This window comes from Equus przewalskii, chromosome 6 (genome assembly GCF_037783145.1).
Source record: "Equus przewalskii isolate Varuska chromosome 6, EquPr2, whole genome shotgun sequence".
NCBI classification, from domain to species: Eukaryota; Metazoa; Chordata; class Mammalia; order Perissodactyla; family Equidae; genus Equus; species Equus przewalskii.
Genome location: NC_091836.1, coordinates 5,250,365 through 5,264,484, shown reverse-complemented (window position 1 = coordinate 5,264,484; position 14,120 = coordinate 5,250,365). Strand labels below are relative to the sequence as shown.

Here is a 14,120-nt window from a genome sequence, read left to right as displayed (position 1 = left end):
GTGGATGAGATGAGTGGTTAGATGGATGAATGGATGGATGGATGGTTGGGTGGATAGGCGATGCGGTAGTACTCAAAGGCAGTGATCATTACATTCAGAGGTTGGCATTCTGAGGGGAGGAGATGGAGAGAGATGGAGATGGAAGGGGGGCAGAATTGTGGCAGAGAAACCAGGCAAGAAAGAAACCAAGGTGAGACACAGCATGCACACATTATATACACACTTATCGTATTTTGGGGAATGAATGAAAAAGAATGGCCAGAATGGGTCACTGGAGCAACTGAGGGGAAGGGGCAGTGGGGGGCCCTGCCCCAGGGAACCTCCCTGGACATCCTAACCTCCCTCTTCCGGTTGTGTCTGCCTCCCCCAATCCAACCCCACCATTTTCCCAGGAAGCCCCATCAGGCACCCAGACAGCCAGTTACAAAGCTTAAGAGGGGCACAAAAAGGCCCTTTGCCTTATGCCCCCCAGGGCTGAAGACTGGAAGGACCCTGTCAGGGAGTCACTCTCGACCCCCCACCCCTGTTTTTCTCACTTGTCTGGAAGGAGCCATCCATCAGCCTAGATTCAGGTCTAAAGAAGCCTCTTCCACCCACAGCCCCCACAGCACCAGCCACAAAAGTGTGTAAGAGTCACTCCTGGTCCCACAGCTCACTGCCCCTGCCCAGGCACGATGACAGGGTGGGCCAGGCGGCCAGGAGCAGGTAGACCCCTTCCTTAGGACCTGGTTCACAGGCAGGCAGCTTGGTGATCTGTGGCTAATGCACTAATTCTCTAGCATTGCCATCCACTGGTGGATTTAAGAACCCTCCCTGGGCCCGCTGGCTGCCCACACTGGTGGCTTTGTCCACTGGGGAGAGCACATCGCACAGGTGGCCTTAGAACAGAACTGGTTTTAAATCTGACTCCTCCAGGGTGTACTTGCTGTGTGACCTTGAGCAAGTCACTCAACCTCTCTGAGCCCAACTTCATGAGGGCTCAACAACTAGCAGCAACGTTCATCATTAAGACTGCTCTTCTATTGCATCCCTGTCCCCAGGCCACCCTCTTTCTCCCCAACCCCAGCCACCACGTCCCCGATCTTCCCCTCTCCTCCAGCGCAGCACCCCGCACACAGTAGGCTCTCAAGGACAGCCTGTGGAATGAACAAGTTAATGAATCTTCTCACCAGCCCCCCTCCTGCACAGACACTCACTGCCACCCTTAACAGGCACTCGGCTCATGCTGCCAATGCTGGCCAGGACTTGAGGCTGAGCAGAGGGGCTGGCCTGACAGGGAGGGGTTCACATAGGTGTGGAGGGCACAGGGGACTCTTGTCACTCTGTCCCCTACCCCCTGTCTGGTTATCTTCAAGGACTAGATGCCTCCTGAGATTTAAGGGGAAGTGTCTTTTTGCAACAGCAATTCACCCAGGCCTTGGAGGGTACAAGACAAGGGACTTTCCAGTCCCCACAGAGGTAAACTGAGGCCCTGGGCCCGAGAGGGGTCCCCCAGCCAATGTGTGTGTGTGTGTTTGAGGGGGTTGTCTCTCAGAACCCCTGCGGTCTCTAAGTCCTGCCTTTGCTGCCTCCCTGAGCCTCTGCTCTGCAGCCACCCAGCGGCGCACAGCAGCCGGAACCCCCAGGAAGCCGCTGGGCTGCCCTAGGGAATTCTGAGCTGTTCTGGGGAAGACTCTCCTTCTGCAAATTTGCCTCGTGAGACGAGTTCCTGGGGAGACTTTTCCTCTGAGAAAAGAGGGACCCCACGAGTGTGTGATGTTCTGAGGGACCCCGGGGCAGCCAGGGGTCATGGAATCTGGGGCTGGCTTGGGCACAGTCCATGCCCTGGGGCCGAGGAAAGGCTCGAGGCGGGATGGGGGGCAGGCTGACTAGGGCGCCCTGCCGCCTTACCTCTCTTGAAGGCCCACCGCTTCAGCCACAGCTTGGAGAGGGCTGGCCAGGAGTGGTTGAGCCCCGAGTTAGCCATGGGGGCCACGCACCGCTGCCTCGGAGAATGTGCGTTAGGAGTAAGGGATGAAGCAGGAGCTGGGCAGGGACTCCCTGCCAGGATGGGGCTGCCAGCAAGAGAGGCGGAGACTGCCGCCAGGCGCTGCCAGACGCATCAGCTGATGCGAGCCTGGGGCTGGGCAGGGGGGCTGCTGGTTCTGGCTGGGGAGGGGGGTGGTGGTGCCTGGGACTTCAGCCTGGGGGGAGGCCAAGCCCTTATCTCCATCCCCACCCCCTAGTCTTACAAGCCTCTATCCTGGCTTGACAAGACATTCCTAGGAGGAGCCGAAGGATGCTGTGCGAAGGATGGTGACATTGGGGGTCCTCAGGCAACACAGCCCGGGTCCTGAGGTGCGCCTGGGTGTGCATGAATGTCTGAGTGTAACGTTATCCAGTTGATTTTTAAATCTCTGCAATCTTCTCTGTGTGTCTGGATGCCCATCAGTATCTCTGTGTGTGTGCCCCATTGGGTCTTTTTTTTTTTTTGAGGAAGATTAGCCCTGAGCTAACTACTGCCAATCCTCCTCTTTTTGCTGAGGAAGACTGGCCCTGAGCCAACACATCCGTGCCCATCTTCCTCTACTTTATATGTGGGACGCCTACCACAGCATGGCGTGCCAAGCGGTGCCATGTCCACACCCGGGATCCGAACCGGCGAACCCTGGGCTGCCGAGAAGCGGAACGTGCAAACTTAACCACTGCGCCACCAGGCCGGCCCCTGTGCCTATGTTTTTGATGGTGCATTTTTGCATCAACATCTAGAGTGTGTGTTTTTGGATCTGTGAGTCTTGAGTGTCGACTTGTCTATGTGGGGTGTCTATGACCATTTAAGGGATTTCCCCCCCTAATTTGATGGCAATATAATTGACCTACAGCCCTGTATAAGTTTGAAGTGTGCAGTGTAATGACTTGACTTCCCTGTATTGTGAAACAATTGCCACAGTAAGTTTAGTTATTGTGACATCCATCATCTCATATAGATACAAAAAGAGAAAGAAATTTTCTTTTTGTCATAGTGAAAGCAACTTTCAAATAGACCACACAGCAGGGTTACCTATAGTCACATGCTGTGCATTGCCACCCCGGGACTTATTTATCATATAACTGGCAGTTTGTCCCACCCCTGGTCGCCACGAATCTGATCTCATTTTCTGAGGTTTTTTTTTAGATTTCATGTATAAGTGAGATCATACGGTATTTATCTTTCTGTGACAGACTTAGTTCCCTTAGCACGATGCCCTCGAAGTGCGTGCATGCTGTCGCAGATGCCAGGATTCTCTTCTTTTTTATGGCTGAACGATATTATGCAGTCAATTTGTCAAATCTCTGCAATCCTACGCGTGTGGGTGTCTGGATACCCGTCAGTATCTGTGAGGTTGGATCTGCACGACTTATCTGGGGCTGGGGGAGATCTTCTGATATCTGTGAAGGCGTTTTGGCGTCTGCCTGGGTTTTTGTGTGTCTAGGCGTTTGCGTCTTTATCTCTGAACATATCCGTGGGGTGTGTGTCTGCGGGTGCTCCAGCCAGCACGCCAGCCAGAGCACGCCCTTGCAAGCGCTGCCCCCTGGAGGTGGACCCTCCTGACTTGCATTGTCACTCGTGTCTGCAAAATTCCCAGCTGTCACTTCTCTCTTCAGGGAGCTCTCATTCTCCTCCCCTCTTCTCAGAGAGTTATCCACACTCCTGTCTTTACCTGCACACACCTACTCGGCTCCAAGGCCCACTGCAGTCTTATTTCCATCTCCTCCAGTCTTCTAGCTGTCTCTCAGGCTAAATTCAACGGGCACTTATAAGTCTCACCTTTACTGGACACCTCTGACCACTCCCTTCCTGAAATCCAACGTTCCCACAATGCTACATACCCCACCTTCCTCTGTGTGCCCCTTCTCGGTCTCCCATCCTGACTTGGCTCGTCTTCCTTTCTCTTCTTGACCTTGAAACTCTGTGTTCCCAAGGCTCTCTGATTGGCCACTTCGTGCTCTCCCCGCTGGCTCTGGTGACCCCCTCTGTACCTCCCTCATGACTTCAGCCATCACATTGTGAGTAGGTGACCGCTGAGTCTTTCACTCACAGAAAGACATAAAAACACTCTATACACCAACACCCAACACACTCTCCAGCACACGTAGACAATGGCAGACACACACACACATAATCAGACATACGTTCACACAGACACACACAGATATGCACAAACAGCCAGACGTATACACAGAAATCCAGAGGACAGCTCCTCTGCTGTGCTCTGGGTTTTAATTCCTCATCTCCCCTCACACGTCTTTCCCTGGACCTCTCTTAGGTCTCCCAGACCTCTAGATGGGGAGGAGGTAGGAAAAGTTCAGGGAAATATAGGGCAATGAGAAGCCAGGAGGGACCTCCATCAACCCGATGGTACCAGAGGCAAGGATCCAGGAGTCCAGAATCAGAGAAACACAGAATCTAGAGCAGAGTTAGCAAAGGGGGCTTGCTAAAAATCTTCCTGTAAAAGGGATATCTACTTCTATCAATGGCAGGCTAGCTTATTGTAGATTTACCCTCCTACCAAGAACAGCTAGAAAAGCTGGACAAAATTGGAAGGAAAAAAAACCACACTCAATTTGAAGGCTTTGGCAGCCAGACTTGGAGGAGGTCAAGATTCTGGAAGGAAGAGAAACCCTAGAGATGAAGTAGACATAAGGCACTGCTTTTTTTCTCAGGAATGAGTTGTTGATATGGATGCAGTGCTTACATGACTGTGGAGCAGACCAGAAAGAGGCTAAGAAGCTGAGTGTAGCTTCTGGCAACCTTCTAGGGCTGGAGAAACAGACATTGGAATTCAGAGCCCATAAAGAGGAGAGAGTTGGGACCCCCAGAAGACTGCATGCTATGAGCAAGGGGGGACCAGAAATAGACCAACCCTCACCAAGACCAAAATCCAGCTTCAAGTCAGTTAATTGACTAAAGTGATCTGGCCTTACTCTCCCCGCCCGGCAGGAGAAAAAGTAAATCCTCTCTGGAGGAAAATAACACCATGAAGAGCCACCAATGGTATCTAAGGATTTTCATAAATGATAGCTAGCATTCAATCGAAAATTACCACACACACCAGGAGATAGAACCTCACAACCTAAAACCAGGAAGAAAAACAGACAACAGCAACAGATCCACAGAAGATACAGATGCTGGATTTAAAAGTCCAGCATAATGAGACATGGGGATGGGTTGGTCTCGTGTAAAAGGTCAGGGGGAAGGGATATTTCCAGGTATACCCTCCATGCACAGGATCAAATGTACCCACCTAATGGAGAGTTTTGATATAGATTTGGGAGATGACTTCTACCATGGTTCCACTGCCCAATTTTTCTTATTTCATTAGGGCCAGAATTGACCACAGTGTTGCTAGAGTACTGGATTGGGAACATGTGGTTCCTACCTTGAGCTGTTGGGCTGATTGTGAAGTTGTGGGGAGGAGGCTGGGTGACATTGCATGGGTGGGAGTAATTGGAGGCAGAGGGCCAAGTGACTTTAGTGTCTCAAGTTTAAATGCCCTGGTTTTATCGTATGTATGTACCAGAAGGAGACCCGGATGACATTTACCACTTGGATTGTCTCCCCTGAGCCTGATGCTAGTTATCATAAGTAGTAAATAGCCCCTTGTCCTTCCAAAAGGTGATCTTCTTGTCCTGGGTGTTACTAGATTGTAGAAAAGAACAGGTGAAGAGACTGGATGGGGATGCAGGGTATAGAATGTATTCCATCTTGATAAAGGCATCCACCATCTTGGTGGAGATAGCCACCATGTTGGTGAGGGCATCCACCATCTTGGTAAGGTCATCTGCCGTGTTGGTCAGGGCATCACTGTCTTAATGAGAATGAGAGTCTGCCGTGTTAATGAGGTCTTTCACCATCTTGTTGATGGTGACTGTCATCTTCTTAAGGGTACTGTCTTTTCACATAGTGGTGTCCTGGCCCCTCGAAAGAGGAGATTCTAGAAAAGACTTCATGACAGGGTCCCATGAATCCATTAGTGAACCCAGCAGAGAATGGCTGAATTGGTCCAGGCCAGAAAAGCCACTCAGTTGACCCAACAAATTGTGAGCTAAATAAGTGACTATCATTTTAAGCTACAAAATTTTGGGGTTCAGTACAGGGCAATTCAGGGTGCTCTGGTTATCTATTGCTGCATAACAAGTCACTCCCAAACCTAGTGGATTAAAACAACAACAATCATTTATTATTTCTCAAGATTTCTACGGGACAGGAATTCAGGAGTGGCTTGACTGGGTGGTTTTGGCTTGGGGTCTCTTGTGAGATTCTAAGTCAGACATGGGCTGGGGCGGGACCATCTGGATGGCATCTTTGCTCACATGGTTGGGAAGACTTACACAGCTGGGGCTCCTTGGGCATCTCTTTTGATCTCTATGTGGTCTTTTCTCATGGTCTCTCCTGCACGGTATCCTCAGGGAAGCCGGACTTCCCACTTGGAGACTCAGGATTCCAAAGAACCACATCCCAAGAGAGACAGAAAGAGAGCCAGCCAGGCAGAAGCTACCTTATTATGACCCAGCATCACTTCTGCTGGATCTTATTAGTTGGGGGAATCAGGAAAGACTGCCCAGGCCCAGGGGGAGGAGATTCCACCTTGACTCCTCTTCTTGATGAGGAAAGGCAAGATTCTGGGGGAGCGTGTGGCCCTGAAGTCCAGGTGGGCAGGTGCGGGTACAGGTAAGACCCTGGTCAACGGGAGGGGATGTCAAGGAGGGGGTTGGGTGTGTGGGTCATGCCACCCTTCACCAGGGGTGATGCAACAGCAACGCAACCTAACATTTAACAAGAGCTGAGCTTATGTTGTGCCGGGTACTGGTCTAAGTGTTTTACGCCAATAGGCTCATCTAGTCCTCACAACCACCCTATTGTGGGGTGATGGCGGAGGTGCTTCCACTGCTCCCATTCTACAGATGAGGAAACTGAGACACAAGGAGGTTAAGTAACAAACATCTCAAACACAGCTTCTCTCAACTCAACCAACACCCCCCACCGCCATCCCATCATTCAAGCTGAAAGCAGCACCTTGTCCTGGACTCCTTTTGGACCTGAACCCCCTCTAGAGCCACCAAATGGTCCCCAAGTCCTGTCCCCAGTCCTCTTCCTCCCTCTGCGTCCTCCTTGCCCTGATCTGGTCCAGCCTCCGTCGCCTCCTGAGAGCATCTCCCTGCTCCTTGTCTCTCCCCTTCACTCCTGTTCCTCCTCCATGGGGGGCTCCCAAGGGACCTTCTCAAAAGAACCCCATTGCTGTGCTCTGCCCCTTCGGTGGCTGATACTCAGCCTCAAGCAGAGTCCAAGGAGGTGGTTGCCATCTCTGTTTAGCCTCCTTTCAGGAGCCCACCTTGCGTACTCGGTAGAGGTTAGTCCACCATTCAGCCCTCTTTTTGAGCGCGGCACAGGAAGTTTCTAAGGATGCACACACGGCGCATGGATGAGACCACTCAGGGAAGCAAAGCCTCAGGGCAGGGACAGCGTATGAGGGAATGGGCAAGGCTGACAATGTTTCCTGAGCTCCAACCACATGCCGGCCAGCCCTGGTGGTCTAGTGCTTAAGATCTGGCACTTTCACTGCCACAGTCTAGGCTCATTTCCTCATCAGGGAACCACATCACCTGGCTGTGGTTGTCATCCTGCGGGGGCTGTGTGTTATTGTGATGCTGAAAGCGGTGCCACTGGGATTTCAAATACCAGCAGGGTCACCCAGTGGGGACAGGCTTCAGCAGAGCTTCCAGACTAAGACAGACAAGGAAAAAGGGCCTGGCTGCCCACTTTCAAAAAAGTCGGCCATGAAAGCCCATTGGATAACAGCAGGGCGTTGTCTGATAGAGCGTCCGACGGTGAGCGGGTGGCGCAGAAAGGCCGGGCAGAGTTCTGCTCCGCGGTCCACAGAGTCGCTGGGAGTCAGAATCTACTTGACAGCACTAATAAAAAAAACCGTGCTAAGATTTTGCACACAAGGCCTACCACAATCCTTTTATAGGGGAGCAAAAGGAAGGCCAGAGTGGTGAAGCCAGTTGCCCACGGCCACACAGAGACGGGGGACAGGGATCTGAACGCGCAACGGGCCGCCACAGACATCCTAGCGCCTTCAACAGCAGTACTGAGAGCTGGCATGTGTCCAGCCCTGTGTCAGGAGCTGGAGGACCAGGAGGGCACATGAAGAATGGTCCAGACCAGACACACTGATGGGTTTGCAATTGACATCCTACTGGTGTTTGAAGGAGCAGTAGAAAGCCTACCTGTGCCAGGAAGCTCTCTCAGAGGGGCTCTCGAGGGGGGCCGAGAGTGGGGGCAGTGCTCCCTTGGCTGTGCTCGCTGGTCAAGCCCTGTTCCTCAGAACCGCAGGTGACCGGGCCAGCGGAGCGCCGTGAAGAATCAGCCCCCTGAGCATGGCATTCAAGGCCTTCCCCGAGGTGTCCCCCAGCCTAACTCACCAGCTCCATCCTTCCTGGCCCCAGCTGTCCGCTCCAAATTCACCTCCTCCCGGCTGCTCCTGGGCCACCTTCCCCGACCCAGGGCACGTGAAGCCCTCACATAGGTCGTGTGACACGGGGGCCGAGAGGAAGCAGCCGGCTTGGGTGTGCCTTGCACAAACCACAGCCTTCCTCCTGCCGTCTCACCCCACCCCAAGCAGCCGGGGGTGTGCTGCGGCTCCCCGAGGTGGGCCACGGTGGGAGCCAGGGGGCACCTCCCCGGGGGGGGGTCCCCCAATGTGGAGGGCTGCCCAGAGGAAGATCCTCCTCTTTGGATGACCTCGGGAGACCGGGGCAAGGCCATTCTCGGGGCTGGCTCTCCGACAGCAGCCTTAAACGGGAGCTTGTTTTGAAAGTCACTCTCCTCAGCTCCACCCTTTGAATTCTGCTTCAGGGAGGTCTGTGGTCCCCCACCCCCCAGAATCTCCAGTTTAAGAAGCAAAACGTGCCTGGTGACCCTGCCACAGGGAGCCTAAGCCCCGCGTTCACCCCCTGTCCCTTGTCCCCCATGCAGACTTTGGCTACAAGGGGCTTCATCCTCCTGACTTACTTGGTTGCCCATCATGGACCCAGCCCCCTGAGGTGGCCTTTTAGGACCACAGATCTCTGCAGAGCAAACACGGGAGCCAAACAGCCTCCCCCACCCACTCAGGAAGTGGGCTGACTATAAGATGGAGAGACACCGTGGATGGTCTGTCTGTCCGCGGCTCCTCAGGCCCCCACGGGCCCCCTGTGCTCGGTCTGTGTTGGTCCGTCTGTCCCTCACCGCCCCTCCACCCCCGTCCCCACGCAATAATCGTCACTCACCAGATGGAGCCTTGTCCTCACTGCTGCAGGTACCCAGCCTGGCTACCAGCTGCTGCAGCCCCCAAGACCCATGGCTAGGGCTCCAGCCGGCCCAAGGGGTGCATCAGCGGGCCAGATCCCGGGGTAACCACAGGGTGACCCAACTCTGCCCTGACTTCCTCTTCCTCAACCGCCCTCTCGCCTGCCCGGCACCTCCCTCCCCGGCCGCGGGCTGCGGGAGGGTCTGAGCAGAGCACAGCACTGGGGTCTAGATGCGGGAGCCGCCCTCGCCGCTCAGCCCTGTGCATGCAGGCGTCCTAACGAGGCGGGTGGCGAGCAGGGCAGCCTCAGCACCCTCACCCCCACCCCGACAGCTTCCTCCGGAACTAACTGCCAAGAAAGAATGGGGCGCCGTGGCCTCCCCCGGGCACACGGGTTCACAGACAGAGACTCACAGGGATGCCCATGAACACACACTGGCTTGTGGGTACGCACGGGGAGACGGAGGCACACACGGTCACGCGGGGCACATGGAGTCACCTGGGTCCCCGTGGCGTGCTGGTAAATGTTTAACAACCACCCCTCTGACCAAAAAAAGAAGTCCTGCTGTGTAGCGTTTGCCAATTCCTGTGGTGTGGAGACTCCGATCACGGCTGATCTCAACTGCCACCCTGATGTCACTGAGAGTGGAATTAGGAAGAACCACTCAGACCTGGCTCTGGCTCGTGGCTGGAGTGGGTAGTCAGGCACCCGGGTTCACGCAGAGAGACTGGGCCCCGGGAGAGAGGCTGTGGGTCCAGAGAGACATGGGGTGTGCAGACACAGTGGCATGCACAGAGCCCCCTGGGTGCACACGGGGCACACTCAGCCTCCTCTATGCTCAGAGGCAGGTGGATACACAGGCATGCACAGCATTAGGAACGGAGCCACGTGAAGTCACACGCAGGCACACTGGAGCACACACCCGGACTCCGAGGCCAGAAGGAGCCCGCGAAGAGACACAAAGACAGGTAGAGCCAGCTCCTCCTGTTAAATGTTCACGGATTTTGCAAACTGGATGTAAAATGCAGCCATCATCAAAAATGCCATTATAGGAGCCGGCCCGTGGCGTAGCGGTCAAATTCACATGCTCCACTTTGGCAGCCTGGGTTCGCAGGTTCGGACCCCAGGCACAGACCTACACCATTTATCAGCCACACTGTGATGGCATCCTACATATAAAGTGGGGGAAGATTGGCACAGATGTTAGCTCAGGGCCAATCTTCCTCAACAAAAAAAAGAGGAAGATTGGCAACAGATGTGAACTCAGGGCTAATCTTAGCAAAAAAAAAAAAAAAGTAATTATATAAATTTACTGTTCAATAAATTATGTTAAGAACACAGGTAATGTCCACTCGAATCTGTCACCATGTACTTAATGCCACTGAACCATATGCTTACCAACAGTTAAAGTGGTAAATTTTATGTCATGTATGTTTCACTATCATAAAATAAAAAGCAGTTCACTCCTGAATTATTTTGCTACGTTTTTTTTCTTTTCCATACTTTTGGTGGAAATACTATATAACGGGGTGCAGCTGCAAATCTCCTTCCAACTCTGGGTTTGGTGACATCATTGGTACTTAGAAATTGGCCGTGGTGAAAGGATTTACACCATGGGAATTGGCAAACCAGAGAGAGCCGGTTGTTAACCATTTACCAGCACACCACTGCATGCAGGTGCACACACATGCATCTGTGACACCACGTATGGTCACACACCTGGACCCAGGAGCCCGCAGAGGCACCCACAGGACACTAGAGACACAAGCATGCACAACAGGTATGAATCCACAGGGACACACCCAGAGAGGAGCATGCAAGGAGACACACAATCACAGAAAGGTGTGCTCATGGACACACGGTTACACCATCCTATGGACACACCGAATGGACATGAAGACACACACACAATGAATACCCCTGGACACACATTTGGCCACATAATGACTGAAACACGTACACACATATACACACATGGAGACACACACTGGTCGCCCCCCTGAAAACCACAAACACACAGACCCAGAGATCCCTCGACACAAACCCTTGCTGACTCCACACTTGTCCTCAGGGACGCACAGAGGACTGTCCACAGAAACGCACAAACACAAGCACACACAGGACACAAGGAGACACAGAAAGACACAGATTCACGTGCACAACACATTCTGTAACCAGATGATTCTTTGTACAATGCAACACACATTTATTAAGCACCTACTCTATGCCGGGCACTTCTGTAGACGTGGGACGTTGGTGAAGACAGACACCACACCCTGTTCTGGGGGAGCTCATGCTCCAGTGAGCTCCTGTGAACCAGGAAACAGACCCACAGGTGATGTCAGATGGTGTTAACTGTGACAGGAAGTAAACATCACGATGTGACAGAGACCGGGTGGGGGTGGCGGCTGCCTTAGCCGGGGAGTCAGGGGTCGGGGAAGGCCACTGCAGCTGAGACCTCAGGAAAGGCCATTGGAGCTGGTACCTGAATGCCCAGAAGGAGTCAGGCGTGCAAATGAAGATCTGGGGGAAGCTCATTCTGGGTGGCAGGCAGCCCAAGGGCAAAGAGGAGGAGGCAGGACTGAGCTGGGGGTGTTGGAGGAAGAGGAGGAGGCCAGCGTGGATGGAGCGAGGCTGGAGAGGCTGGAGGGGGACAGTCATAGCAGGGGAGGCCTGGGGGTGGGGTCAGACCCACAGGACTCGGGGGCACAGAGCATAAATGTGGTTGATGGGCCCCATTGGAGAGGTGTAAGCAGGGAATGAAGGGGCAGAGGTGGGAACGAGATGGCTCAGAGGATGCAGGAGCCCCACAAAGACGCCATCACCGGGCAGCACTGGGAGGGGAGGCGGGTTTAGGGTCCTCTGTCCCAGTGGGGCTGCTTTCTCTGCCTCTGTCTTACTTCGTCTTTCTCTCAGTGTCTCCTTCTCTTTCCTCTACCTTCCTCTTCTCTCTCTCTTCTTCTGAGCTCCCTGTGCCCGGAATATAAACTTTCTCAGTCTCTACCACCCGCTTCCTGCCTCCCTGTCCTGCTCTTCCCTTTGACGGTTCCAGTCACTCGAGAATGCTGTCTACACCTCTGTCAGGGCTTCCTTACCCTCTGCACCCTGGCCTCCATCCCACTGCCTCGTCCTCCCACTGCTGAGGCCCCCACTGGCCTCCTGGCAACAACCCCTCAGCTGTGTAGACCTGGCCCCCTACCTGCCCCTCCACCACCCCTCTAACCTCCAGGAAGGGCCCCTCTGCTGGAACTACCCTTTCCTGCTCTCCTGGTTGGTAAAATATACATAAGGTAAGATTTACCATTCTAAGCGTTTTTATGTGTACAGATCAGTGGCATTAAGTATATTTAAAATGTTAGGCAACCATCACCAGAACTCTTTCCATGCCCCAAACAGACACTCTTCACCCATTAAACACTAAGTTTCTATTCTCTCTCCTCCTGGCCCCAGGTGACGTCTATTCCACTTCCTGTCTCTATGAATTTGCCTGTTCCAGGGACCTCCTAGAAGCAGGATCATACAATATTTGTCCTTCTGTGCCTGGCTCATTTCACTGGGCATCACGTCCTCAAGGCTCATCCGTGTTGTAGCAGGTGTCCGAATTTCCTTCCTTTTCAAGACTGAATAATGTTCCATCGTCTGGCTGGACCACATTGCGTTTATCCATCGTCCATCGATGGAGACTTGCGTTGTCCACCTTTTGGCTGCCGTGAATCACACTGCTGTGAACACAGGTGCACAGGTATCTGTTTGAGTCCTTGGTTTCTATTCTTTTGGGTGTCTGCTGCTGGAGACTTTTAAGCACGGACCTGCTTTCAGCTTTAAAAGGTGGCTTTTTCTTCGGAGGGTAGCCGCTATCACTGTGATGGCCAGTAGAGGGCAGTGCTTTCCTGGGGCTTCTCCTGTGGTCAAGCTAAGACCACGGTGGAAAAAAACCAGAAAACCCACCCAGAGAGGGAACTCTCACAAGGCCTAGGGGCCAGGCCACGGCCTGAGTTACTGAGGGACATGCATGTGGAACACAGGTGGCCGTTAGGTCCACCTTTCCTTCTCCCACTTTTGGTAGAGATGTGGTTGAATGAAATATTTCTGTGCTGCAGAAAAAATAATTTCCAGATGGGCTAAAGATAAAATGCAAAAAACAAAACAAAACAAAACAAAACACAAAACTAATACAAATCACAGAGGAATTTGCAAGGCTATTTTTACAACTTAGCGTTGAAGACCTTTTTTTTTTTTTTTTTTTAAACTGAGACAGGAAACTCAGAAGGCATGAATGAGAAGACAGAAATATCTGACTAGATATAAACTAACAAAAATTTTAGGGAAATAATATTATAAGCAAAACCAATAAACAAAAATCAGTTAGTTGTCTGAGAAGGGTGAGTGCCTTCATATATAAAGAGCTTCCACACATTGATAAGAAAAAGACAAACAAGGTAAATAGAAAATTGAGAAAAGATATGAACAGGCAGGTCTCAGAGCCAAAGGGCATATGGAAATATAGTCCCCAGGAGCCCAGAGAGTGTGGGTTTCAGTAACAATGAGCTGTCACTTCACGCTCAAGAGGGTGACAACAGGAACAACAAAAAAGAATGACCATGATATCTGATTATCATCTTATGGTAGTTGAAACTGTAGCAAAAATCAGAAAATGTGTGAAATTCTACAGGTTTAATTTGTCCGTCATTTCCAATATTTTCTAAAATTGAACAAAGGTTTTCAAGCAGTTGTCATAAAATGATTAAAAAAAAGTGATAAAAAACGTAAAAAAGTGATAACACCTATTGCCAGCAGACATGCAAAGA

The 14,120-nt window shown here is 52.3% G+C and overlaps 1 protein-coding gene across 5 annotated transcripts in view; it reads right to left on the bottom strand.

Annotated features, from left to right (window-relative positions):
* Positions 1 to 11,591, bottom strand: part of ARHGEF18 (Rho/Rac guanine nucleotide exchange factor 18) — a 90,278-nt gene extending 78,687 nt beyond the window's left edge. For 2 of the 5 annotated variants that reach the window (XM_070622786.1, XM_070622788.1), the window contains exon 1: positions 9,292 to 9,658. Coding sequence is in view for 1 of the 5 variants with exons in the window: in XM_070622785.1 (XP_070478886.1) it covers positions 8,446 to 8,788 (343 nt within the window). In the remaining 4 variants the exon portion in view is untranslated. Of the gene's footprint in view, positions 1 to 8,445; positions 8,804 to 9,291; positions 9,659 to 11,533 lie in introns of those variants that run through there. The other 3 variants (XM_070622789.1, XM_070622785.1, XM_070622784.1) reach the window with 3 other exon arrangements.
* Positions 11,592 to 14,120: the final 2,529 nt, after the last annotated feature.